This window comes from Odocoileus virginianus, chromosome 3 (assembly GCF_023699985.2).
Source record: "Odocoileus virginianus isolate 20LAN1187 ecotype Illinois chromosome 3, Ovbor_1.2, whole genome shotgun sequence".
Taxonomy (NCBI): Eukaryota; Metazoa; Chordata; class Mammalia; order Artiodactyla; family Cervidae; genus Odocoileus; species Odocoileus virginianus.
This window is the reverse complement of record NC_069676.1, coordinates 31,593,566-31,619,839: the sequence shown is the minus strand read 5'-3', so window position 1 is coordinate 31,619,839 and position 26,274 is coordinate 31,593,566. Positions and strand designations below refer to the sequence as shown.

Below are 26,274 nucleotides of genomic sequence, written 5' to 3'. Positions count from 1 at the left end.
AGAGAATTTGATCAGATATTTTCTAACCCTATTATTTTATTAAATTATGAATACTAATGAAAAGGAATACTAGTTACGACCAATTTCTGCTCTTTTGGAGTATAGCTGTATCCAAACATGTCTTTCAGTGTTTCTGTTCCTCCTTGATTCTGCTGACCTAGTTCCGTCCCTCCTTGTTACATCCCCACTTTACTTATGGCTTTGGGCTAATTGAACAATTTAAAATCCAAAAGAACAATAACAAAAAAATGTGTGTGAGACTAGTGCTACAAACTTAGGATCATCTATAACTGTAGTTACAGTCTATAAGTAGGATATATTCTGTAAGTTAAAATTATCCCTTTAATTTCAAGTACTTAGTTTACTCTTGTATGACAGGCTACTTAAACCATTCAAAGCATAATTTTAAAATGGGTAAATAAATAGTTCCAAACTATCAGTTAAAAATTTATACAGTTTTCTGTTTACCTCTTTTTTTTTTCACATGCTTCTGCCTGTCTTTTTAACCTTATCCTATTCAGGATTATTCCAATAAATTTAATGGGATCAGAAAAGAATTGGCAAGAAAGGAGGTAAGACTAAATTCTTGAGGTGAATTTGTTCTTAGATCCTAGGCAATGATGCAGAAAATGTATGTACACTTAAAATGTTAGCTGAGCTGTTAAATTTTATTTCTGTTACCAATATTTAGTATTTTTAGCACCCATTATGATAGTTATGGAATCACACAAAAATAAATGTTACTTGAATTTCCTCTCACAGTATAAAATTTTAATGCTGCTTTTTATTAAAAGTGTAAAAGAATGATTTTTCTTTGTTAACAGATGATTAAGAAAGCCATTAATAATGTCAGAAGAATGACTTCTCATCCAACTCTTCCTTACTGTAAGTTGATAATAAGCCATTATCGTACAGAATTTAAAGGAAAATTCTAGTTTTAATCAAAAGTAGTCAACATTTATTTTTTTTGTTGAGAATGTTTTCTGGCAAGTAAAATCACCTCAAAATTGAGTAAAAATAGAGAAAACAATTTTCCTGAATTAATAAAGATTAACAATGTGTAAATTTTTAGCATTTTTGCTGCATATTTCTTAGCACATTTTATTTTTGTACATTTCTGTACTCTTTATAGTGTTAAATTGTAGCTGACAATTATTGTTTTAATAATTGGATAACTCTCATCTTTTATTATATAGATCAGAACCATATCTTGGTCATTTGGAGCCTCATCATAATCAGTTTGTATTTCTTTTAATATTTGTCAGTTTATCTTTTATCAGACACACTAATAGTAAGTATAGGAAATGGTATACATTCTAAGGCAGGATATATTTATTTTCAGTTAATCTTCCTAGGAATCTCAAAAGTTTTTCTTCCTTTAACAAAGAACTTAATTAATGGGGAATTATTGGAAGTATTGAAACAGAAATAATAACAGAGACAACTTTAAAATTAACTGTTGGGTTGGAATCAGTATTCATATTGGCATGTGAGTACAAGTTTTTTTTAATATGATTTTTAAGCTGTGCCCTTCATCAAGTTGTCCTACCATGCACAGTAACAAAAATAGTAAAAATAGTGCATGTTAATTAAAAGGTACTCATGTCCCTCCAATTTAATAGCCTATAAAAAATTGTACCACCTTTTTTATGAGAAATATTCTGATAAAATATGAGTGACAGAACCAATGTTCTTTTTTTACTTAATGATCACAAGTGCTGTAAGCATGTGTTATCAAAGTTGTATACCAATGTCTAATGAAAGGGTTCAAGAGAGCCATATATTTAAGATGAATAGGTAGCTTCTGTTACTTATGCTGCTGCTGCTAAGTCGCTCAGTCGTGTCCGACTCTGTGCGACCCCATAGACGGAAGCCCACCAGGCTCCCCAGTCCCTGGGATTCTCCAGGCAAGAGTACTGGAGTGGTGTGCCATTGCTTTCTCCAGTTACTTATGCTAGAGATATAAAATAATACTGAAAACTTTAGTCGATTTTTCACTATGTTGAATGTATTCAGTACTAGAAGTGTATGTTTTCTATCCATAAGTCTAATGTAAAACATGAACTAAAAACAATCATGAGATTGTTTAGACAGGAAGGAGTCAAAAGTGTTTTATATATAAAGTGTAGATAATGTGCATCCCACAGCAAGAAAATTTGGCATTGCTTAAAACCTATCCTTACTCTTTGCAGTAGGGTTTAGAGGTTCCCTGAAATATTGAAGGGATTTCATTATTTCTCAGCCCTAAAGCTTGTGTGATGATAATTGACTAGCTTATATAAATAGGCTCTGCCTCAAGCCTGTAGATTTAAATAAAATAATTCCTGGATTCAAAGACAATTAATGGACTTATTTTCATAGTTCTTAGGTAATATCATGTAACTTCTGTCTTGGGGTAAGTACTTTCTCCATTCAGAGAACTACTGTAACTGACAGATAAGAGAGTTGAAAAATTAAATGCTAATTAATCACTGAAATTTTTTTTGCAATATATTGTTTCATATCATGAATAATTCTCACAGATAGTAATTTAGTTCAACAGTGGGCTCCTTTCATGAACTGGAAAAGTTTTGAAATGAGTTTTTTGTTTTATTTTTAATTTTTATAATTTTTTTTTTTGTCATGCTGTGTCTTTGTTGCTGCTTGAGCTTTTCCCATTGCAGTGTGTGGCTTCTAATTGCAGTGGTTTCTCTTGTTGTGGAGCAGAGGCCCTAGGGAGCATGGGCTCAGTAGTTGTGGCTCCCAGCTCTAGAGCACACGCTGAATAGTTGTGGTACACGGGCTAAGGTACTCTGTGGCGTGTGGGATCCTCCCGAACCAGGGATTGAACCCATGTCTCCTGCATTGGCAGGTGAAGTCTTTGCCATTGAACCACCAGGGAAGCCCTGAAATAGGTTTTTTAAAAATTTGACTGAATTGCTGATACCTCAAAACAGTTCCTTTTTTCCTTGGAACAGATTTTTAAAAGATCTTAGTCATTATAAACCAATATTTTTGAACTTAAGGAAAATTTTGTAGAAGTTAATCTGATGAGTTGAATTGAAATAGAAAGGTAAGTCTTAAAAAGAAAGTTCCATTTAAAAAAAATTATATAATGAGTATGTTAAAATTTTTAAGGTTGCATTTAACTCTTTCTACACCTATGTAGCATAACACTCTCCAGTTACTAATGAGGTATATTTACTCAGACAGCTTGGTTATAGGAACCTTTTGTTCTTTTTTTTAACTTTATAAAGTTTTAAGAGAGTATTTCATTTTCATGTAAGCTACTAATAGGGATTTTTCCAAATAAATGAAACCCATGAATAAGACAAAAATTTGAGTGATTTTTGTTAATGCATCTAGTCCAATTTATGTCTGTGATTAAGCTAGACAAAACTATAGAGGGGGGAAACAGTTAACATCCTTTGTTCTTGTTTAGTCACTAAGTCATGTCTGACTCTGCAACCACATGAACTATACCACACCAAGTTTCCCTGTCCTTCACTGTTTCCTAGAGTTTGTTCAAACTCGTGTCCGTTAAGTTCGTGATGCCATCCAACTGACTCATCCTATGTCGCTCCCCCCCTCTTCTCCTCCTGCCTTCAGTCTTTCCCAGCATCAAGGTCTTTTCCAATGAGTCAGCTCTTCACATCAGGTGGCCCTACTACTAACATTCATAGTCGCAAGAGATTGTAACCACTCTTGTATCCCTGCCCAGTGTTAAAACATGTCATAACAGTTGAAGTTCCTTTATTTTAAATACTTGGAAAGGAAGAAAGGAAAGTTAACTCATATATGACTAGAAATTTTCTAGATGCTTTATGTACATTAACATAATTTTTCACTACCTCTGTACCATATTCTTAATGTCAGGTTAGCTCTGTATGTTAGGCATATTTCCAAATGATTTATATAAATTATCTCATTTGCTTCTCAGAACTGTACAGTGAGTTATATGTCATTAATGATATACTATATATCATTATAATAGTGACTTATATACCTTTTTGGCTTCCCTGGTGGCGCAGATGGTAAAGAATCTGCTGTAATGCAGGAGACCTGGGTTCAATCCCTGGGTCAGAAAGTTCCCCTGGAGAAGGGAATGGCAACCCACCCCAGTGTTTTCACCTGGAGAATCCCCATGGATGGAGGATCCTGGAGGGCCACACTCCGTGGGGTCACAGAGATTTGGACTCAACTGAACGACTAACACTTTCACTTTCATATACCTTTTACAAAAAGAAAATAGAGCAGGGGGATTGTGTAAGCTTCCTGGTAACATACAATTAGTAAATGGTAAAGCAAAGACTTAATAATATTTAGTTTGTTCATATTTCTTAGTGAAATGGATACTGTATTTGAGATATCAGATCAATCATAATAAAATTATTAGAAATGATTGATTTTTTAGCATGACTTTCAAGACCACCTCCAATTGTTTTGTCAGAGAAAAATGCAGGTATTTAAACATTATTAGTATGACTGATAAGAATTGACTGTTAGTAGTCCCAAGATGATCTTTTTAATATAGTCGACTTGAACTATTGTGTTTATCTCAGGTGTCCAACAGTGAGTCAGTATTTTTATACATTGCAAAATGATCACCATGATAAGTCCAGTCACCATACAAAGTTAAAGAATCCTAAGATTCTAACTCTTTATCAAAAACATTATCTACTAAAGGCTATTAAAACATAATTGAGATAATTTCAAAAGAAAATAAAGTTTATAGAGATCTGATTCAATTGCTTCAGTTGTTTTGTGAGAGGATATGTTCTCAGGTGAAAGAACCTTATGTAATTATCTGTTTTTGAGATTGAGAGTATTCAAGTGAAGTTTCATACAAGGGTGAATTCATCTAAATTGACTATGACTCATTTCTTAGGTATTTCTTCCATATTTTCACATTGGGTTAAAAAATAAATTTTCCAAAGATTCCTGAAATAAATTTGTAGTTTTTTTCCCTCTTATAATGCAGATCTGACAGGAGCTCAAGATGGAAGTGTCAGAATGTTCGAATGGGGCCATTCTCAACAAATAACCTGTTTCCGCTCTGGTGGCAATTCAAGAGTTACAAGAATGAGATTTAACTATCAAGGAAATAAGGTAATACTTAAAAGTGTAAATAGGGGTAATGGTTTGATTTTGTTAAAAGTTTATGGATATTTCTTATTTGGGCTTCTGAAAAGAACAGTTCACTGATCTACTGGTAAAGTATTAATCCATCTATATGAATTCTTTTCAAAAAATTCCTCTGAAAACTTAAATTCACTTGGTTATTGCTGTAAAGACATTATATACGTGTCCATCAAAATTCTTTTATGTGATGCTTAAGGACCAAATGATTATAGGACCATCTTCAAAATACTTCTGCTTTCTTTAGCCTCTGGAACCTGGTCAGAATATGGTCAGGTACCAAGCAGTAGCTGACATCTGAGAGCCTATTAGAAATGCAGATTATTGACTCCAGATCTATCAAATCACCATCTGTTTTTTAGCCAGATGCTCCTTTGATGTGTACGATTAAAGTCTGAGGAACACCTGCTCTAGAACAGGATGTGGGCAGACTATGGCCTGGACCACCTATTTTGAACATAAAGTTATATTTGAACACAGCTAACCAATTCATTATTTGTTTTCCTTGATTATTTTCTCAGTACAGCAGCAGAGTTCAGGGGAGCAAAGACTTTATACCTAGCAAGCCTTATTTACTCTATGGGCCTTTTAATAAAAATTTGCCAACCTGGCTCTTACTGTCTTCACTTCCTGTAATCTTCCTTCCTAAAACTGTCTCTCTCTGCCCCCCCTGTCTTACTAGCACTTCAAACAGCTACCAAAGGGGAAATCAGCCTTCTTTTTGTCTTTAGGACCATGCAACACTAAAAACATTCACAGGGGCCGTTCTGATAGTACATCTTGCCTTTCATTTTCTGTCAACCTCCAAACCTTCCACCATCCTCACATGTTATTTGTATCATGGTATGTTGCAACCTTTTTGCCTGCAATATTTATTAGATGGCTCTTAGCATTTCACTAAAGTCAACAATTTTTTCATGTATTTATGAAACAGAATTGAGAGCGTATAATTTCTTAATAGTAATTAGCAACACTCTTTGCTCCTTAATGGGAAATTAAAGGAATTTAATCTAGAAACCTTTTAATCTAGAAACGTGAGCATATAAGAATATCATTTATATACTCATGTTTTTCCATTTTGTCAGTGTTACGTATTGTTCCTAACTAATCTCTCTAATGCATCCTTCATGTGGCCAACAAAGTTATGTAACAAATAGCATAGGGAGTTCCCTAGCCGTCCAGTGGTTAGGACTCTGTGCTTTCACTGCTAGGGCCCGAGTTCGATCCCTGGTTGGGGAGCTAAGATCCCACAAGCCTCGCAGCATGGCCAAAAAAGATTAAAAATGAAAAAAAAAATAGCATTATACATATATACAATAGGTGAAATCATGTTGTCCTTTTCAAGAGCCCACAGTCTCCTCATTGTATCTAAAAGTTCATATTCTTAATTGTGACATTCAAGTCCTTCTACACTCAGAGTTATTTTATAGATTTAACATTCTGACTGACCTGGATTCGATCCCTGGGTTGGGAAGATGCCCTGGAGAAGGGAATGGCTACCCACTCCAGTATTCTTGTGTAGAGCATTTCATGGAAAGAAGAGCCTGGTGGGCTACCATCCATGGGGTTGTAAAGAGTGGGACACAACTGAGTAACTAACACAACAATAGGCTCCTATATGGGCTTTTTAAAGGCACAACAAACTCTTCTTTATTATCTGCCCAGGTATCTTTAACAGGCAGTCAGCTTACTGTGTTTTTTTTGGAATCAATTAATACTTTATTTTTTTTCCATTTATTTTTATTAGTTGGAGGCTAATTACTTTACAATATTGTAGTGGTTTTTGCCATACATTGACATGAGTCAGCCATGGATTTACATGTATTCCCCATCCCGATCCCCCCTCCCACCTCCCCCTCCCCACCCCATCCCTCTGGGTCTTCCCAGTGCAGCAGCCCCGAGCACTTGTCTCATGCATACAACCTGGGCTGGTGATCTGTTTCACTCTTGATATATACATGTTTCGATGCTGTTTTCTCAGAACATCACACCCTTGCCTTCTCCCACAGAGTCCAAAAGTCTGTTCTGTACATCTGTGTCTCTTTTTCTGTTTTGCATATAGGGTTATCGTTACCATCTTTCTAAAATTCCATATATATGCGTTAGTATACTGTATTGGTCTTTATCTTTCTGGCTCACTTCACTCTGTATAATGGGCTCCAGTTTCATCCATCTCATTAGAACTGATTCAAATGAATTCTTTTTAATGGCTGAGTCATATTCCATTGTGTATATGTACCACAGCTTCCTTATCCATTCATCTGCTGATGGACATCTAGGTTGCTTCCATGTCCTGGCTTTTATAAACAGTGCTGCGATGAACATTGGGATGCACGTGTCTCTTTCAGATCTGGTTTCCTCAGTGTGTATGCCCAGGAGTGGGATTGTTGGGTCATATGGCAGTTCTATTTCCAGTTTTTTAAGGAATCTCCACACTGTTCTCCATAGTGGCTGTACTAATTTGCATTCCCACCAGCAGTGTAAGAGGGTTCCCTTTCCTCCACACCCTCTGCAGCATTTATTGCTTGTAGACTTGTGGATAGCAGCCATTCTAGTCAGCTTACTGTTAATTCACCTTTGCCATGATGGTACCCAAAAGCACAACACCCTACCATGCTATCTCCCTTAGTAGGGAAGGCTGCTGAGTAAATGGAACAGATAGCTCACACTACTTCGCAATAATGCTGATCATTTTGTCAGAAGTCATTGGACATTGCAGAAAGACCAGGAGATAAAAGGGATCATTTAGCAGGGAAAAAATGACCTGTGAGGAATAATTCCTCAGATTCAGGAAGATCTTACACTGTATAACAAGAACAGGATTCTATGAACTAAAGGCAGTAGAACAGTAAAGAAGTTTTAGAAATTAAAAACATGTGATTCCCCAAAATTAGGAGAGTAGAGGAACTGCTGATTACAAGGACTGAATAGCAGAATGGAATTATTTGAAAATCAAGTTTGTGACCAGGAAGTACAAATTAGGAATTTATCCCATCATGAAAAAACGCAAGAAGTAAATTGAGTCAAAGATCTAGGAAAATGCATAGAAGACCTTTAAAAGATATAGCAGAAGAAGAAAAAGTAAAGTGATTTAAAGAGGAAACGTTGTATTAAAAGGAATAATAAAATAAAAATTTCCCCACAGCAAAAAATGGATTTTTAGAAAAAGAAGAGCCTACCAAATACTAGACCAGAAGTAATGAGAAGCAACACATGCCTCAGCACAACCTGATTATTTGATTTTTGTTTTTTGTTTTTTAATTGAAGGATAAAGAGAGCTTGTGGAAGGAGTAGGGGTAGAAATGTTTACCTACAACCCCTCCACCTTCCTATCTAAAATAATGACATTTGCCTCCTCGAAAATAGAGGTCGTAACCTCTATTTAGAATAGACAGTAGAACAGTATTCACAAAATTCTGATGAATAAGGAATAGGGCCAATATCTGTCCAAACTCATGCAAGTTTAATGGCAAAATATACACATTTTTAAGTATGCAGAGAATTAGCACATTCCATATACCCTTTCTGAAAAACGTACCTAAACTTACTCTAGAAAACATAGAATAAACCACAGAAAGGATATGGGTTAATATTCCTACTGTCAGCCCTGTCAATCAATTTTGTAACAAGACAATGAAAAAGACAACAAAGAATGTGAGCAGTTGACCAAAAAACAAAACCTTATTCATGATCAATAACCCTCACTAATAACTGAAGAAATGAGCATTAAAATGAGACTTTTCTGTTAATTGACAAATAGTAAAATTTTGTAGTATGCAGTGTTGACTAATGTGTAAGGAAAAATGGGTGTGTAAACTGATATTGTCACTTAGGATTTAATTTTGGCTTCACTTTCCAATTTTAAATGATGCCCTTTGACAGATTTTTTTTCTTTTTGGATGTCTGTCCTATATAAATACTCAGAGGTATGTATGCAAGAATGTTCAAAGCAGCATTTTTATTATAGGAAAAAAATGGAAATTCTGTAGAGAAAAGCTTCTAAAAAAAGTTACAGTACAACTATACAGTGCAATACTACTCAGCACAAGAAAGAGGTAAATTTATATGTACCAATGTGGAAAAATGGCTATAATAAGTAAAAAATATAATTTTAGAACTGTATATTATTATCTTAATTTCATTTTAAAAATCTTATATGTACAAGTGTTTGAATATTCACAGAATAAATCTGAATGAAAACACATCCGATTATTAGTGATTGTTATATCTGTAGATGGGAGAAGGCAGGAGTCGAAATTAGACATTTAAGATCTGTATCTTAATACTCCCTTACTGTATTATTTTATCATCTTTCCAATCAAAATGCTCTGAGTTTCCATCAAGAATTCTTTTAGTATAATAAATTTTGTTTCATTTTACTTTCTACTGTTGTTTACCACATTTTCCTTATTGTATATCTCTGGGAATCTTTTTCAAAATGAACCGTGTTTTATCCTGTATGTACTAAAATTTTGTCACATGGCTTAACGTGTAACTCCAGTATCCCATTTTTGGAGTACCTACAGAGAATATACAGACTAATCTATTGGTTACTATAATAAATTGGGGGTCTGATGTTAGTTTACTTTTCTCTGCCCTAGAATTTTTTTAAAAGCAGTAGCTAAATGTTTATCTGGACTAGATCCATGGATAGGTGAAATGAGAAGTCAAACAATTTATGACTCAGATGTTTTAAAATTTATAATACGAAATTCACAGTGAGGGTAAAGGTAAATATGTGCCTTTTATTTGTACTAAATGCTAAACTTTTTTTTTCTCTTAAGTTTGGAATAGTTGACGCTGATGGGTATTTAAGTTTGTATCAAACAAACTGGAAATGTTGTCCAGTTACTGGAAGTATACCTAAGCCATACCTGGTAAGCCAAGATTTCCTACCTTTAAAATTTTTTAATTTTTATTTTAAAGAAATCAAGAATATATACTTAAGTATCAAAGCCAAAATGTAAAGTCTGTCTAGTCCTATGTATTCAGTCATACTACTGTAAGTTTCTGTCTGTATTATGTTAAAATTACTCTTTGAGGTATAAAAATCCTTAGTCTCCCGTAACTTGGAAAATAAACCTGTAAAATGCCTGGTTCTGATGGCAAGGGGAAATCAGATATATGGTTACTAGAGGCAGGGGAAGTTGGATGGAGGCAGTTCAAAAGGTACAGACTTGGAGTTATAAGTTAGTGCCTGGGATGTTGTGTACAACATGATTAACATCTTCAGTATTGTTATATGTTATATGTGAAAGTTGCCAAGTGAGTAAATTCTGAGTTCTCATCAAAGGAAAAGTATTTTTTATTTTTCTTTTATATCTGTGAGGTGGTGATATTGCTAAACTTATTGTGGCAATCATTTCATGATGTGTGTAAGACAGAACATTATGCTGTACTGCTTAAACTTACAGAGTGCTGCGTGTTAATCATTTCTTCAAACTGAAAGAAAACAAAAAATAGAAAAGTTAAAAAAACTCACCAGAAAATATAAATAAATAATAAGAATAGTGGATCAGTCACTTGATAAAGACCAAAATAGTAAAATTGATTTAAAATGTAATAATTAGTTAAGGGGTTAATTTTTAAAAAAGAAAAGAAACCTTTATAGAACCAACATGGTACCTCTGGAGACCCATGCAACCATAGGTTACTCAAATACCTTTCTAGCCTCTCTAAACTGCAGTTGGCTATGATACCTAAAAAGGATGATAAACAGACTAGTGCATCTACTTGTTTTTCTGCAGTAAATTTATACCTTATGAACAAAGCAGAAAAGATATCCTATAGCTGGTGCTATTTTCTTGCCCATCTCTTAAAAAAAATTGATAATATCTCTATTCAGGACCATAAAAACCTAATGAACCTTCCACAACCTCACAGAACTGTGAATTTACATTTAATAGATTCTTCAGTGAAGCGCTTTGTAGGACTAAGCAATATCTATCAAGAAAAAAATTAAGAATATGGGTTGATTCTGGTAGTTCACCCTAGGTTAAGTGCTAGAAGAAAGTACTGATCTAAGTGAAAGCAAGCAAGGGAGTGTTGGTGAGGGTACTTTGAAACTATTTTTTCCTCATATTTTCATTCAGCCAGCAGATTAAATATACAGGTGGCCTTTGAACAACACAGGGATTAGGGGCACTGGACACCCTCCCACCTCAAGTTGAAAATCTCAATAAAACTTTGCAGGCAGCCTTTCATATCTGTGGTCCTACATCTACAGATTGAACCAACCTTGGATCATGTAGTACTCTATAATGTATTTATTGAAAATAACAAAAAAAATCTGTGTATAAGTGGACGCATGTAGTTTAAACCCGTATAGTTCAAACCATGTTGTTCAAGGGTGAACTGTACAAGTTTATGTTCCTAAAGGGGCTACCTTTTTTTTTAAAATTTCCAAAAAGACAAATTCGTTTAAAAATGAACAATATTTGCTTTTGGAGATTAAAGTAGATTTTGTTTTAAAGACATATCATCTAGCCCAGCTGTAGTGGTGGTTGAGGGCAATGGGGAGTGACTGAAAGGAAAATTTTTTTATGTGATGATTTTGACATGTTTTAAAAATTCATTTTTTGTTGAGGAGAAATGTCTGAACAGAAATAACTTGGAAACCTTTATAATTGACTAAATCTCTCATAATAGTTTGTTATTATTTGATGGAATGTTGAGAAATATTGTCAGTTTTCTAATTTGTTGACTATTAGTATTATGTTTTTATTTAACATATTTAAAAGACTATTTAAAAGTGTATTTCTGAAAATAAATAATTCAGTCTGAGATCATCTGAAATTCTAGTTTTTGTCTTCTAAGACAAATATTTTCACAAGTTTTCTAAGAAAAATATGTGAGCTTAACCTCTTTGTTTCCCCTTGAACTTTTGATTGAACAAAAGCAGAGGGCCTCGTAAAGGCTCATAATGTATGCATCTTATTTAAGTAGCTCAGGAAAAGTGTGTGTGTGTGTGTGTGTGTGTGAGGAGGAGGCGGGGTGGGGGGGGGTGCGGAGAAGAGAGAGTGGAGTGGCAAATTTACAAATGTGCCAAAATGGGGAACCTTGGTGAACTGGGGTGAGGGGTATATGAGAGTTCTCTGTATTACTCTTAAAACGTTTCTCAAGTTTGTAGGGGAAAGAACACAAGGATTAAGTGAGCCACAAATTACAGATCACTTTTTGATTAATGCATCTACCTGCTTATAAAGTTGTTTGTGATAGCAATAACATTTGTTGTTTATAACCATTCCAGACTTGGCAGTGTCATAACAAAACAGCCAATGATTTTGTCTTCGTTAGTTCTTCCTCTCTAATAGCTACAGCTGGTCTTTCAACTGACAATAGGTAAGAGATTGTAATTGAAATTGAAATTCGTGGTGTATGTAGCTAAGCTTTATTTTTAAATTGCTTGATGTCCTTATATCTCAGTGTTTTCACACTTACACCTTTAAATATTTTTATTACAGAGACTTGTTTCTTAGAGCACTTTTAATGTTTTAATTGTAAAGCTAAGGAAATTCTGGCGACATTAAACACAAAATCCATTCCTTCTGGATTTTTGGCATTCTATTAATAATGTTAACACTTCAGTGTAGGAGAAAAGAATTTGATTTTGCTAAGAGTTTTTCTCCATATTATTTTCTGTGTGTTAAGAAAGCTTGAGGCAAAAAAAAAAAAGTATTGTTTATTGGCCACGCTGTTTAGTAAAACCCTTGCCATAGCCTTATGAGACCGATATTATCAGTTTCATAATCAGAACACAAGAAATTCCAAAAGACATGTTAGTTGTATAATAACTACTAAGTGGCACCCTGTCCCCATCTCCCCAAAAAGCTTAAATGTGGGGGGAAAAAAAAATCTTCTCATTTCTCCATGTCCATGCACACTTTTGACTTCCCTCATACAGCTGAGTTTGAGATTAAGGCCTTCTAAAGTTGCTGAGCTTTTTATATTTGTCCTGAGACCTTTCTTTGCACTCAAAGTGGGAATTTTAGGAATATGGAGTTTTCAACCCATCTTTCGTAGAAATTCTTATATATATTTATGCCTCCTTTGTAACTCACAGAATGGAGTAGAAGCTGTTCCCTTTCATAGTAGGAATAAGTTTTCTTTTTGCTCAAGAAGATTCCTTGTGTCCTTTCTTTATGTCAGTCAAACTGTTTAGATTAGAAAATCAATGAATACAAAAAATAGTTTCTATATTCAGACTTCATTGTAATTACTTCCTTGTAATTACATGTTAATCTGAAGTTTTTCATCTTGGAAGCTCTTTGTCTTTTAAATTTTTGTCTAAAAATTAATCATATATAAATGTATTGGTTACTTGTATCTGGTGCCTTATAAATTTAATAACTTTCTGTGTGAGTGAGATTCAGATGAGCTATAATGAGACATACTGTTTTTTTAATTGAAGTATACTTGATTTACAACATTATGTTAGTTAGAGGCATATGTATCATTATTCAGTATTTTTGCAGATTATACTTCATCATAGGTTTTTACAAGATAATTGTTATAATTCCCTGTGCTATATACAGTGTATCCTTGTTTCTTATCTATTTTATAATATATATGGTAGTTTGTATCTATTTTTTGTTTGTTTGTATCTATTAATTCCATATTCCTAATTTGTCACTCCCCTATCTTCTCCTCTTTGGTAACAAGTTTGTTTTCTATATCTGTGAGTCTGTTTTGTTTTGTATACATAGTCATGACTATTTGTATTATTTTTTAGATTGCATGTTATGATATCATATACTATTTGTCTTTTTCTGTCTAACTTACTTTACTGAGCATGATAGTCTCTAGGCCCATCCACACTGCTGCAAATGGCAGTATTTCATTCTTTTTTATGGCTGAGTAATATTGTGTGTGTGTGTCTCACATCTTAATCCAGTGTTCTGTTGATGGGCACTTGGGTTGCTTCCATGTCTTGGCTATTATAAAATACTGCTGTGAAAGTTGGGGTGCATATATCTTTTCGAAAGAGTATTTTCATTTTTTTCTAGATATATATCCATGAGTGCAATTGGTGGATCATATGGTAGTTCTATTTTTAATTTTCTGAGGAACCTCCATACTGTTTTCCATAGTGGATATACCAGTTTACATTTTCACCCACAGTGTGCAAGGTTTCCCTTTCCTCTACGTCCTCTCCGACATTTTTTTTTATATTTGTGTACTTTTTGACTGTGCTGGGTCTTTGTTGCTGTGCATGGGCTTTCTCTAGTTGGAGTGGGCAGGGTCTGCTCTCTAGTTGCAGTGCATGAGCTTCTCTTTGCTGTGGCTTCTTTTGTTGCAGAAATGGTCTCTAGGTGTCTGGGGTAAGTAGATGTGGCACACAGGCTCCGTTGCCCCAGAGCATGTGGGATCCTCCTGTACCAGGAATCAAGCCCAGGTCCTCTGCATTGGCAGGCAGATTCCTAACCACTGGACCACCAAGGAAGCCCCTCTCTAACATTTTTTTGTTGGAGACTTTTTGATAACCACTCTAACAGGTGTGAGGTGATTGCTCCTTGTTGTTTTGATCTGCATTTCTCTAATAATTAGTGATATTGAGCATCTTTTCATATGCCTCTTAGGCATCTATATGTCTTCTTTGGGAAATTGTCCATTGAGTTACTCTGTCCATTTTTTTTTTTTTTAACAGGTTGAATCAGAAACCAGTTAAGATACCCAGCTGTGATTGATATTTGGGGGTTTTTTTGTTTGTTTGTTTTGGTGGCTTTGTGTTTTGGTTTTGTTTGTTTTTGGCTGTACTGTGCTGCATGCAGGATCTCAGTTCTCAACCAGAGATTGAACTTGTGCCCCCTGCATTGGGAGCGCAGAATCTTAGACACTAAGCCACCAGGAAAGTCCTGTTCTGCCCCTTTTTTTTAATTAGTTTTTTTTTTATATTGAGCTGTATGAACTGTGTATCTATTTTAAGTGTTAACTCCTTGTCAGTCATGTCATTTGCTTTTTCTCCCATTTAGTAGATTATCTTTTCATTTTGTTGATGATTTTCTTTGCTCTGCAAATGCTTTATGTTTAATTAGGTCCCATTGGTTTATTTTTATTTCTTTTTTGCCTAAGAAGACTGATCCAAGAAAATATAGCTATGATTTATGTAAAAGAGTGTACTGCCTGTATTCTCTTCTAGAAGTTTTATGATTTTCTGTTCCATTTAGGACTTTACAATCTTGAGTTTATTTTTGTATATGGTAAAGAGGAATGTTCTAATCTCATTATTTTACACGTTGCTGCCCAGTTTTTCCACCACCACTTGTTGAAAAGACTGTCTTTCCTCCATTGTATATCCTTGACTTCTCTGTCATAGATTAATTGACCATAAGTCTTGGGTTTATTTCTGGGGTCTCTATTCTGTTCCATTGACCTATGTGTCAAGTTTTTGTGTCAGTACCACACTGGTTTGTTTTTTGTTTTTGTTTTTTACATTAAGAACTTCAGTTTATTAAAAAAGAAAATACATCTTAAAATGAAAAGACAAGCCACATAATGGGATAAGATATTTGCAAACACAGTTTTATTGTTTTACAGTCTCTGTGGAACAGGAATTTGGGAATGGCTTAGCAGAGTGGCTTTTCCTTAAAACTGCAGTGAAGATGTCAGTGGGGCTGTAATGATCTGAAAGTTTTGACTGGAGCTGGCAAGTCTTCTTCCAAGGTTGCTTATTCACAGGGCTCTTGGCAAGAACTTTTTCCCTGACTCTTGTAAGGAGACCTCAGCTTCTTGCCACTTGAGTCTCTCTAAAGGGCTGCTTGAGTGACCTTATGACATAGCAGCTGGTTTTCCTACAGAGCAAGTGATTTCCAAGCCTCTCTCCATATTCCCTGAGGGTTTTGACTACTAGATGAGTCTTCTATATCTGGATGCCTCTTTCAGTAGAGGGATTTAAAACTATGTGAATTTAGTTATACATACTTGTGGACCAAAGGGTGGGGCTCCTGCTAGTGTTGGAGGGTCTCCTGTGAGGTGTAGGTCAACAGCGGCTTGCCACAGTGAGTTGGGAACTCAGTATCACACTGTTTTGATGACTGTAGCTTTGTAACGTAGTCTGAAGTCAGGGCATGTGATTCCTCCAGCTCTAGTCTGGTATCTAAAGATTACTCTGACAACTCAGGGTCTTTTGTAGTTATTTTGTTCTAATTCTGTGGAAAATGTCATGAATATTTTGATAGGGTTTTCATTGATTTGAGTAGTGTGGTCATTTTAACAATATTAATTCTTCCAATTCAAGAGCACAGGATATCTTACCATTTCTTTGTATCATCTTCAGTTTCCTTCATCAGTGATGTATAGTTTTCAGAGTATAGGTCTATCACCTCCTTGGTTATGTTTATTCCAAAATATTTATTCTTATTGATGTGATCTTAAGTAGGGTTGTGTTTTACCTTATTTTTCTGATATTTCATTAGTAGTATATGAAAGCGTAGCATATTTTTTATATATAATCTTATATCTTACAACCTTGCTGAATTTATTTTTTAGTTCTAAATTTGGGGGAGTGAAGATTTTAGGGTTTTCTATATAAAGTATCATGTCATCTGCAAATAGTGGCAGTTTTCCCTTTTCCTTTCCAGTTTGGATACCTTTGATTTCTTTTTCTCATTTGCTATAGCTGGGATTTCCAGTAACATGTTAAATAAAAGTGGAGAGAATGAACATCTGTGTCTTGTTTCTGAATTTAGTGGCAGGCTTCCAGCTTTTCACTGTTGAGTATGATGTTGGTTGTGAATTTGTCTTAAGTGGCCTTTAATTATGTTAAGAACTGTTTCCTCTTTACACACTTTGATGAAAGGTTTTATCATGAATGGGCAACTCAATAGAGAGTTTCTGTGTCTTTTGAGATAATCATCTGATATTTATCTTTCTTTTTGTTTATGTGATGTATTATATTTTTTGATTTGCAAATGTCTAACCATCCTTCTGACCTTAGAATTAATTCAGCTTGATCATGCTGAATTTGATTTGTTAATATATTTTGTTGGGGATTTTTGTATCTGTAGTTATCAAAGATATTGGCCTGTAATTTTTTTTTATAAAAGTGTTTTGTCTGGTTTTGGTATCAAGATAATCAGGGTGGTGGCCTTGTAGAATGAATTTGGGAGTGTTCCCTCCTCTTCAATATTTTGGAATAGTTTAAGAAGGATAAGTATTAGTTCTTCATATATTTAGTAGAATTCCCATGTCTGGTCCTGGGTGCTCAGTTACCTGCAAGCTGTTTTTTGTTTGCCCTTCCAGATTGATTTTCAGTTCTAGTGATCAGTCTGTTTAAATTTTCTGTTTCTTCTTGATTGATTCTTGGCAGGCTGTATATTTCTAGAAACTGGTCCATTTCTTCTAGGTTGTCCAGTCTGTGGGCATATAACTGTTCATAGTATTGTGATTCTTTGTATCTTTGTGGCATCAGTTGTTATTTCTCCTCTTTCATTTCTTGTACTGTTTATTTGGTTCCTCTGTCATCTTCTTGATGAACCTGAATAAGTCTGTTGATTTTGTTTTCTTTTCAGAAAATCAGCCCTTGTTTTCATCAATTGTTTCTATTGGATTTTTTAATCTCTATTTTATTTCCTCTCTAATCTTGGTTAAAGTTCCTTCCTTCTACTGACTTTGGGCTTTGTTTGTTCTTCTTTTTCTAAAAGAAAAAGTAGATGGTAGGTTGGGTTGTTTATTTGAGAATGCCTGTATTGCTGTGAACTTCCCTCGCAGAATTGCTTTCTGCATCCCATAGATGGGAAATTATGTTTCCATTTTCATTTGTCTCAAGGTCTTTTCTGATTTACACTTTGATTTCGTTATTGACCCATTGCATTTTTAGTAGCATGTTGTTTGGTCTGCATGTTTGTTTGTTTTTCCTATTTTTCTCTCTGGAGTTTATTTGTAGCTTTGTACCTTTGTGATTGGTAAAAAAAAAAAATGCTTGATACAATTTCTATTCTCTTAAATTTGTTGGCACTTGTTTTGTGACCTAGTATGTGACGTATTCTAGAGAACGTTCCATGTGTGCCTGAAAAGAATGTGCATTCTGCTGTTCTTGGATGTAATATCCTATACATACCATTTAAGTTCAACTGATCTATTGTCATTTAATACCACTATTGCCTTACTGACTTTCTTTCTGGATTATTTGTTCATTAATGTCAGTGGGGTGTTAAAGTCCCATACTGTTAACTGTATTATTATCAATTTCTTCCCTTATGTATTTTTTATTATTGTTTACTTTATATAGCTGCTCCTCTACTGGGTGTGTATATGTTCATATGTATAATTTTCCTTTTGTATTGATCCCTTTATCATTATATAATGTGAAACATTTTTATTGTGTTGTCAACTTTTTATGTCACTTAAGAAGTAATCTTTTTTTCTTTCCAGAAACATATGTTTGTGGGACACTCTTGTAGCACCTGCCAATAGTTTAGTCCATGGTAAGTTTTTAAAGCATTTTATAAAAGTGATTTTTAATTGGATTTTTTTAAATGACACATTTAGTAGTTTGTGAGATTTATTTTGCTCATGGTGGCAAAGTATGAAAGCAGAAAAGTTTACTATGTGTAATTAACTCTTCAGTGTACTTTAGTGAAGGACAGTGGAACATAGATAATATAAAAATTGTTTTTACTTTGAATCTATTAACCATAGGTCATCATTGTGAATATCAGTTATAGTATTATATCCTCTCACACCACCGTTATTCAACTTCATACTTGAAGTTACAACTAAAGCAATAAGACAAGAAGAGGAAATAAAAGGTATACATATTGGAAGGGAAGAAATAAAACCATGTTTATTCACATATTATATGTTGGTGTAGAAAACTCCAAAAAGTATAGGGGAAAAAAAACTTCTGGAACTAATGTACAGGTATAACAGATTCACAGGATGCCAGATCAGTATACTAAAATCAGTTGCTTTCCTTTACACCAACAATGAACAATTGGAAGTTGCAATTTAAAAAAAAATCACCATTTAAAATAGCACCCAAAATAATGTAATTCTGAAGCATAAATCTATGTATAGTATCTGTTGGGAAAAGCTACAAAAAAGGTAAAAAAATAAAAGACCTAAATAATGGAGAGATAGTCTGTGTTCACAAACTGTAAAACTTCATATTGTTGTTACTTCCTCCCAACTTTATAGATTCAGTGCAATTCTAATTAAGCCCCCATCAGTCTATTTTGTACGTGTCAACAAACTGGCTCTAAAGTTTATGTAGAGGGGCAACAGACCTAGAATACTTGGAAACTTGAAGTATTCATATTGCCTGATTTCAGGAATCACTATAAAGCTACAATAATCAAGCCATTGTGGTATTGGCTTAAGAATAAACACATTAGGGAGCCTAGAAATAGACCTGCACATTATTAGTAGACTCATCATTAATAATGGCATAAAGGTAATTTAATGGAAACACATAGGCTTTTCAACAAAAAGTGCTATAACATTTGGGTGCTTTTATGTGGAATAATGAACATGGGTACAAATCTTACCCCTTTCACAAAAATTTGCTCAAAATGAATCATAGGCCTACATGTAAAAACAAAACTGTAAAACTTCTAGAAGGAAATATAGGAGAAAATCTAGGTGACCTTGGTTTTGGTAATGAGATTTAGATACAACCACAAAAACACAATCCAGTAAAGAAATGATATATTCCAGACTTTTAAAGTTATCATTTTGCTCAATATCTGAAGAGCAAATAATCATATAGAAGATGCTCAATATCTGTAGTCATCAGGGAAATGCAAACTAAAGTCACCATAATTTATCTTACTATTTTGCACACTGAAATGGCCAAAATTAAAGTTCTAGAATACTAAGTGTTGGTGAGGATATGGGAAAACTAGAACCTTCATGGTTTGCTGATAGAAGTATGAAATAGTACAACTTCTTTGGAAAACTGTTTAGCAATTTCTTAATAAAATTACACATGCACCTAACATGACCTAGTAGTATATATTTTTACACAAAAGATGAAAACACATGTCCACAAATAAACTGGTATGGGAATATTATTAGAAGCTTTATTTATAATAGCCAAAAACTGGAAATAACACAAATGTCCAACAGGATAACATGGTATATTTATGTAATAGAATACTATTCAGAACTAAAATACATGACCCACTGATACATGGAACAACATAGGTTAACACCTAAAATGTATGTTGAAAGGAAAAGAAGCAGGAACAAAAGAGTATATACTATAAAATTCCATTTATATGAAGTTTAAGAACTGGTGAAACTAATTGGATAGAAATCAGAATTATGATTGCTTTTGAGGGAAAAGGAAAGGCCTGAGGGTGCTTTTTGGAATGATGAACACATTCTTTGTTTTGATCTGAGTAATGCTTACACAAAGGTATCCATTTGTCAAAGCTCATCAAGGGTGAACACTTAGAATTTGTGCATTTTACTCTATGCAAGTTTATATCTCAAAGTGCTGGAAAAGTTTAAAAAAAAACCTCTTATGATTAGTTTTATCTAGATTCTTACAATACTAATAACATTTTGTTGAGTACTTAGTATTTGCCAGGTAATGCATATGCTTTGAATAGATTAATTATTTTCATCCTCATACTTAACTGTTAGGCAGGTGGTATTGACGTCTCTTTTACAAATCATGAAACTGAGATAAGTCTCAGTTAAATAATTCGCCTAAGGTATACATTTAAATCCAGACAAAATCCAGGATTTGGGGAATACAGTTATATTGGTTTTTAGTTTCCTTATTTAGTATTTCTGTCATCTATGTTATTTCTGGGTTAGTTTCAGTTGATGGATTTTCTTGTATTTATGCGTACTTCTTTGCATGCCTGGTCATTTTTTATTAGATATATTGTGAATTTTATAAATTTTAGGTACTATTATTTTTGTATTGTTTAAATATTTTTGAGGTTTTCTCTGGGACTGAGTCACTTGGAAACAGATTTGTTGAGGGTGGAGATGGGAACTGTGTTAAACAGAATCAAAGCCACATTTGGTACAGGGCAAGTTTTGCACACACATGTGCACACACACACACACACACACACACACACACACACCCCATTGAGTCAGTACCCTTCTCAGTACTCTGTACAATGCCTTCTGAATTAAAAGGTTTTTTCCCCCACTCTGGCTGGTAAAAACAGGAACAGAAATCAACCTGGATTCCCCTTTCTTATGCTTGACCAGAAAATCCTAAGCTGTAAGCTGGGTCAGTAGTGTGGCTCACCTAGTTTGTTTCTCATTTCTCAGAGATCATTGTTCTTCAATGCTTAGTTTCCAATGTCTTATACCATTGTTTCTCATGTATCATTTGATATTTTCATTGTTTTAGGCAGGAGAGTAAATAGAGTCTAGCATTCCACCTTGGCCAAAAGCCAGGGAGTATGTTTCTTATGCTGTTACATAGTTTTTATTTTTATTTAATTTTCAGCTTTTGCATGTCATGATAGTGGAGCCACTGTTTTGGCATATGCTCCAAAACATCAGCTACTAATATCAGGTGGCAGAAAAGGTTATACGTGTGTATTTGACCTTCGGCAACGACAGCAGAGGCAACTTTTCCAGAGCCATGATTCTCCTGTTAAAGCCATCGCTATTGATCCTACTGAGGAGTACTTTGTTACAGGATCTGCCGAAGGCAACATAAAGGTAATTATAGTAATGCCACAGTATCTCCAATGTGAAAGGAAATTTCTGGAAATCTTGGATCTTTAATCATATTGAAGACACCTGTCTCTTTAAATAATAGAAATATTGAGTCCTTTGTAGTCCACAAGGTTAATTGCTATTTAATAACTCTTTTAATGAATAAAATAAAATAACATTTAACTTGAAAATTGCCCGTTTTCCTGTTTTTTTCAAATGTGCTTAACTAATACATGCAAACGAACTGGATTTTCTGTGGATATGGATATGAACATATTTCAGACATTAGTCTTGACTCCATGTTCAGAGTTACTGAATTCAGTTTCAGGTGCTGTGAAATATACTGACATTTTCCCTTATCCCAGATTTCTCCCCATTTTGTCATTCATAGTATCAGCAGCCAATCACTTAGTGCCTGATTAAAGAATTCTGATGTACCTGGATAAGCTCTGCTTATAACAGTCTTTCTGAAACTCCACCGTTTCAAACTTAGAAGTTTGAATGTTAAGCAGCTTTTTAAAAATGTTAAGCACCTTGTTAAAAAAATGAATCCCACTCCAGAAATACTGTTGCTAGATTGCATCCCCATAATACCCAGTTGGTAAGTCCAGGGCTCAGGAGTGTGCATTTTTATAACACGGATATAGTAGTTTTAATGAAGGGTTCCCTGTCTTCAGTTTGAAGGATCTGTAGGGGTAAGACTAGTCAACAGGTTATTCTAATGGTCAGTAACTCACTGGGGGAGTCTAGTTTCTTAGAATCCATTAATTTAAATGCTAGTGAAACTACTTAGTACAAATAAGTTGGACTATGTTACTTTGTTAGGACTTACATACTGTTTTCATAATTCTCAGCCAGAAAAAATTAACTAGAATTGTAGAATTTCAAAAAGGTGTTTCTTAAAATCAAAAATATATACCAGTTATCATACAAAATTCTTTTTGGTTTGTTTGAAGCTAGTTTCTTATTTGAACTTTGCTCAGTTTAGAATAAGTTGTGCTAGATGTTAGATTAGTTCTTTAGTATGTATTTTCATTCTGAGTTTGATTATTTAATCAAGTTAAAAGATTTCATAATATACCAGGTTGTATTCAGGAGTTACAGTTTTAACACTCATGTCTAGAGTAGTGTGAATTAATGAATTTCTCCAGGAAAAGAAAGAAATATTTTTTTTTTAATGAGATGTCAAAACATCAGAAAATTGTAATAATTTATCTTGCCACTGGAATATAGTTTTGCCTGATCTGAAGACCTCTAGTTGTTTGGCACTTTCCTCTTTTCAGTGGTTCTGATCCCCTGGTGGATACTGTGCATTATGGAGAAAAAAATTACCCTACTTATACAGCTACGCACAGAATCTTTGCTGAGAGAGAAAATCTTCATTGTAGTTCCTACAGTATTACAAGTTTCTGTTGCATTGCATACCTAACCTTCACATATCTTAAGTTTTCTCATCTCTAATGAAGGGTTTAAAATACTTACATGTCTTGCTGGATTAACTTTTGAAGAATGTAATATCACAGATTTAGAAAATTGCAACACTCTATATAAGAATCAAAATGTTGTAACTGTAGCCCTGCACAGATTTTTCTCCATTTTTGTTGTAGAAATTCCTTATTTGTACACAAAGACATGCCTAAATCTTTTGCTTGGATTTTTAAGGTAATCGTCAACCCCAATTTTTATTTTGTCCTTGATGTAATTTCAGATTTGGAGTCTCTCTACCTTTAGTCTTCTTCACACCTTTATCAATGAACATGCTCGGCAATCCATTTTCAGAAATATTGGAACCGGAGTGATGCAAATTGAGACGGGGCCTGCAAATCACATTTTTTCATGTGGAGCTGATGGAACAATGAAAATGAGAATACTACCGGATCAGTTTAGCCCATTAAATGAAGTGTTGAAAAATGATGTGAAATTTATGCTGTAACATTTAACAATAAGATGTATAATTTATTACCTATTCCTTGAAGTGGCCAACACATATGATGTACGGTGATCATTCTCTATACCACAAATAAGCTAATGCTTTCTTGTTTTCATATTTATTTTATGGAGCTTTGCCCTTGATGCACTGATGCCTTAAAAATTAACAAGGTCATTCAGAATTAGACTACATTGCCTAAAGTAGAATGTTTAAGTAATGCTGTAATAATACATATTTATAGTATGTTATAGTGAGTATATCATTATGTTAAAGGAGTTTTGTTTTGTTGATAAGTTCTTCTGCAGACATCTCTGCATTGTTTCACAGTAAAAATACCCTTTATGTAAAGGCAGTTGCACCTCAGTCATCACTTAATTCACCACATTCTCACTTCCTTTTCCAGACTTTCACATCTCAGACTCCTCTCTTAATTAATGATAGAATGATATTTGGGCAAGAGTCAAAAAATAATGAATATCTCCATTAACACTGTCATTGGGACTTAGTGATAAACGAGTCAAATGGCTCCATATGTAAAGTTTTCATCAATTTTCCCTCTGGAGCCCAAGTTGTGTGTGTGTGGCGTCTGTATATATGTAATATACCTTACACATCTTATTTGAAGTGTGTGTGTGTGTGTGTGTGTGTATGTGTGTATATAAGAGAAAACTGCAAGTCTTTTCATTTGTTTTTGTGCCATAACAGCACTGCCACCAGAATAACAACTTTTTTTTTGCAACTGGTTTTTTTCATCTTTTTTTTTTTTTAATTTGCATCATAATTTTCAAATAAATTTCAGGAAAACTTCCAAGATTATTAAGATTGCATTGAGTCAGATTAGATTTAGCAGGCAATAATGTTTCTGTGGTGGCGTATATGAAACACTTAAGCTTACAAATTTGTCAAAGGATTTTTGGGCACCATACATTTTACTTAAATTTTATTTTATTTCTTATTTTTAGGTGCTTTTAGTCTCAAAGTTCTGAAAAACTTACAGCAGTGTTTTTAGAAACAAATGTGAAAAGTAAAATTAAAATAGATAGTATTTACAAATGTAAAATACCTGCCAGATCTACCGTTAATAGATAATAAACTAAACCTTATATTTTATTATTTTTTGCCAAAATATATTATTTTATTATAAAAGTATGACCAAAATATTAAAAATGCACAATGCTTTTAACTTAAATGTGCTAACCCTCTTTCTGTCTGTTTTGTGCTCTACCTTTTCTGATTCAGAATTATAGAAAACTTGATAATACTTGATTTTAACCAAGGAGACTGGAGGCAAATGGGACTAAGTGTTTAAGCAACAACTATATACTACTTAGCTTAAATATATTTTGTTAATAGGAGCATTAATAGAACATTTTTATGTAACAAAATATGAACAACTATTATCTTGGAAATTAAAGAGTCAAATGAAGCAAAGAAATGAAGGGCTGGTAAAATGAATTTTGTAATATCCTCAGGATACTTTTAAAAGTATATTGTTAAAAGATTTTGTAAATTCATAATTTTAAATGTGTTAAGCAAGTTGCGATGAAGACACTGTTATTGCGTAGAGAGTTTATGTGCACATAATAACCTGTACCTATAAATTGTGCAATAATGATATGTGACTATTTTGCCATGGAGAAATCTGTGACAGCATTGGAAATGATACTATTGTTTGATGTAGTTAATCTTAAATTATTCTTCAGCAATTTCTTCATGAATCAAGATTCAAAAGGCTTTAAATTTAAACACTTTCAGTGAGATAGAAAATTTATTGTTATGCTTATTAGGAAAAAGACATTGTGGATGAAGAATTAAGCATTTTAATTGAGGGTTTATATGAATAATAAATTATGTAAGCCCATATGTATTTACATCAGAGTCATAATATTTTAAATAAACAATCATGCAGTGACTTTTTTTTTTAAGCATGCTATTGTTTTAAGTAATAGTTATGCCACTTTAGTTGATTTCAGTATATGTGACATTTTAAATAGGAGAATTTCTGTATTTGTATTTGGTTAATGTAGGAAGAATTACATAATTTTCCCAGATTCCCTGTTGTTCCTTTTCTATAGTCTTTTTAACTTAATGAGTAAGCATTATGCAAAAAAGGTGAGAATAAAATGGTAAAGGTAGTTGGAATGTATGCTTAAGTAAAAAATGGTGTACATATATGTAAATTTTCATCCACATTAATGGAGTGGATACAACAAATTACAGTTTTTAAATTGTGTGCTTTCTGAGAATGAGGCTTTGTAATGGTAGAAGAATTAACCACACTTCGAGCCTCATTTTCAAAAATGTAGGTTTTTTTTTTTTTTTTTAATGTAAACTCATGGGACAGTCAATTCTATCATCCTTTCTTGCTCTCTGTCTTGCCCCAATTCATTTCTCCTTTAAAAAATTTTTTTTATAAAACCATTGCAGAATTCCTCCAACTGGTCTCAACGATCAGAACAAAGTACAGAGATATTCTTAATTAAAGAAAATCCTTATACAACATTAGAGTGGTGATAATCTTTTCATAACAGTGTTGGCAACCCAGAAAGATATATATTACTAAACAAAAAGTTTAAATGTTTTATTGCAAGAGA

The 26,274-nt window shown here is 33.7% G+C and overlaps 1 protein-coding gene and 1 long non-coding RNA gene across 7 annotated transcripts in view; one reads left to right on the top strand and one right to left on the bottom strand.

Moving 5' to 3' along the window:
* The window catches only part of DMXL1 (Dmx like 1), a 125,010-nt gene extending 99,418 nt beyond the window's left edge, over positions 1 to 25,592 (top strand). For 2 of the 6 annotated variants that reach the window (XM_070465132.1, XM_070465130.1), the window contains 8 exons: positions 522 to 572; positions 825 to 885; positions 4,961 to 5,088; positions 9,903 to 9,995; positions 12,368 to 12,459; positions 18,490 to 18,542; positions 21,536 to 21,753; positions 23,459 to 25,592. In XM_070465132.1, coding sequence (XP_070321233.1) covers positions 522 to 572; positions 825 to 885; positions 4,961 to 5,088; positions 9,903 to 9,995; positions 12,368 to 12,459; positions 18,490 to 18,542; positions 21,536 to 21,753; positions 23,459 to 23,683 — 921 coding nt within the window. In that variant the 3' untranslated portion in view covers positions 23,684 to 25,592. Of the gene's footprint in view, positions 1 to 521; positions 573 to 824; positions 886 to 1,196; positions 2,341 to 4,960; positions 5,089 to 9,902; positions 9,996 to 12,367; positions 12,460 to 18,489; positions 18,543 to 21,535; positions 21,754 to 23,458 lie in introns of those variants that run through there. The other 4 variants (XM_070465133.1, XM_070465131.1, XM_070465134.1 and 1 more) reach the window with 3 other exon arrangements.
* LOC139034357 (uncharacterized) overlaps positions 9,987 to 26,274 on the bottom strand; it is a 29,586-nt gene continuing 13,298 nt past the window's right edge. Inside the window, exon 3 of the long non-coding RNA XR_011486805.1 lies at positions 9,987 to 10,560. This is a non-coding gene — a long non-coding RNA (uncharacterized lncRNA). The remainder of the gene's footprint in view (positions 10,561 to 26,274) is intronic.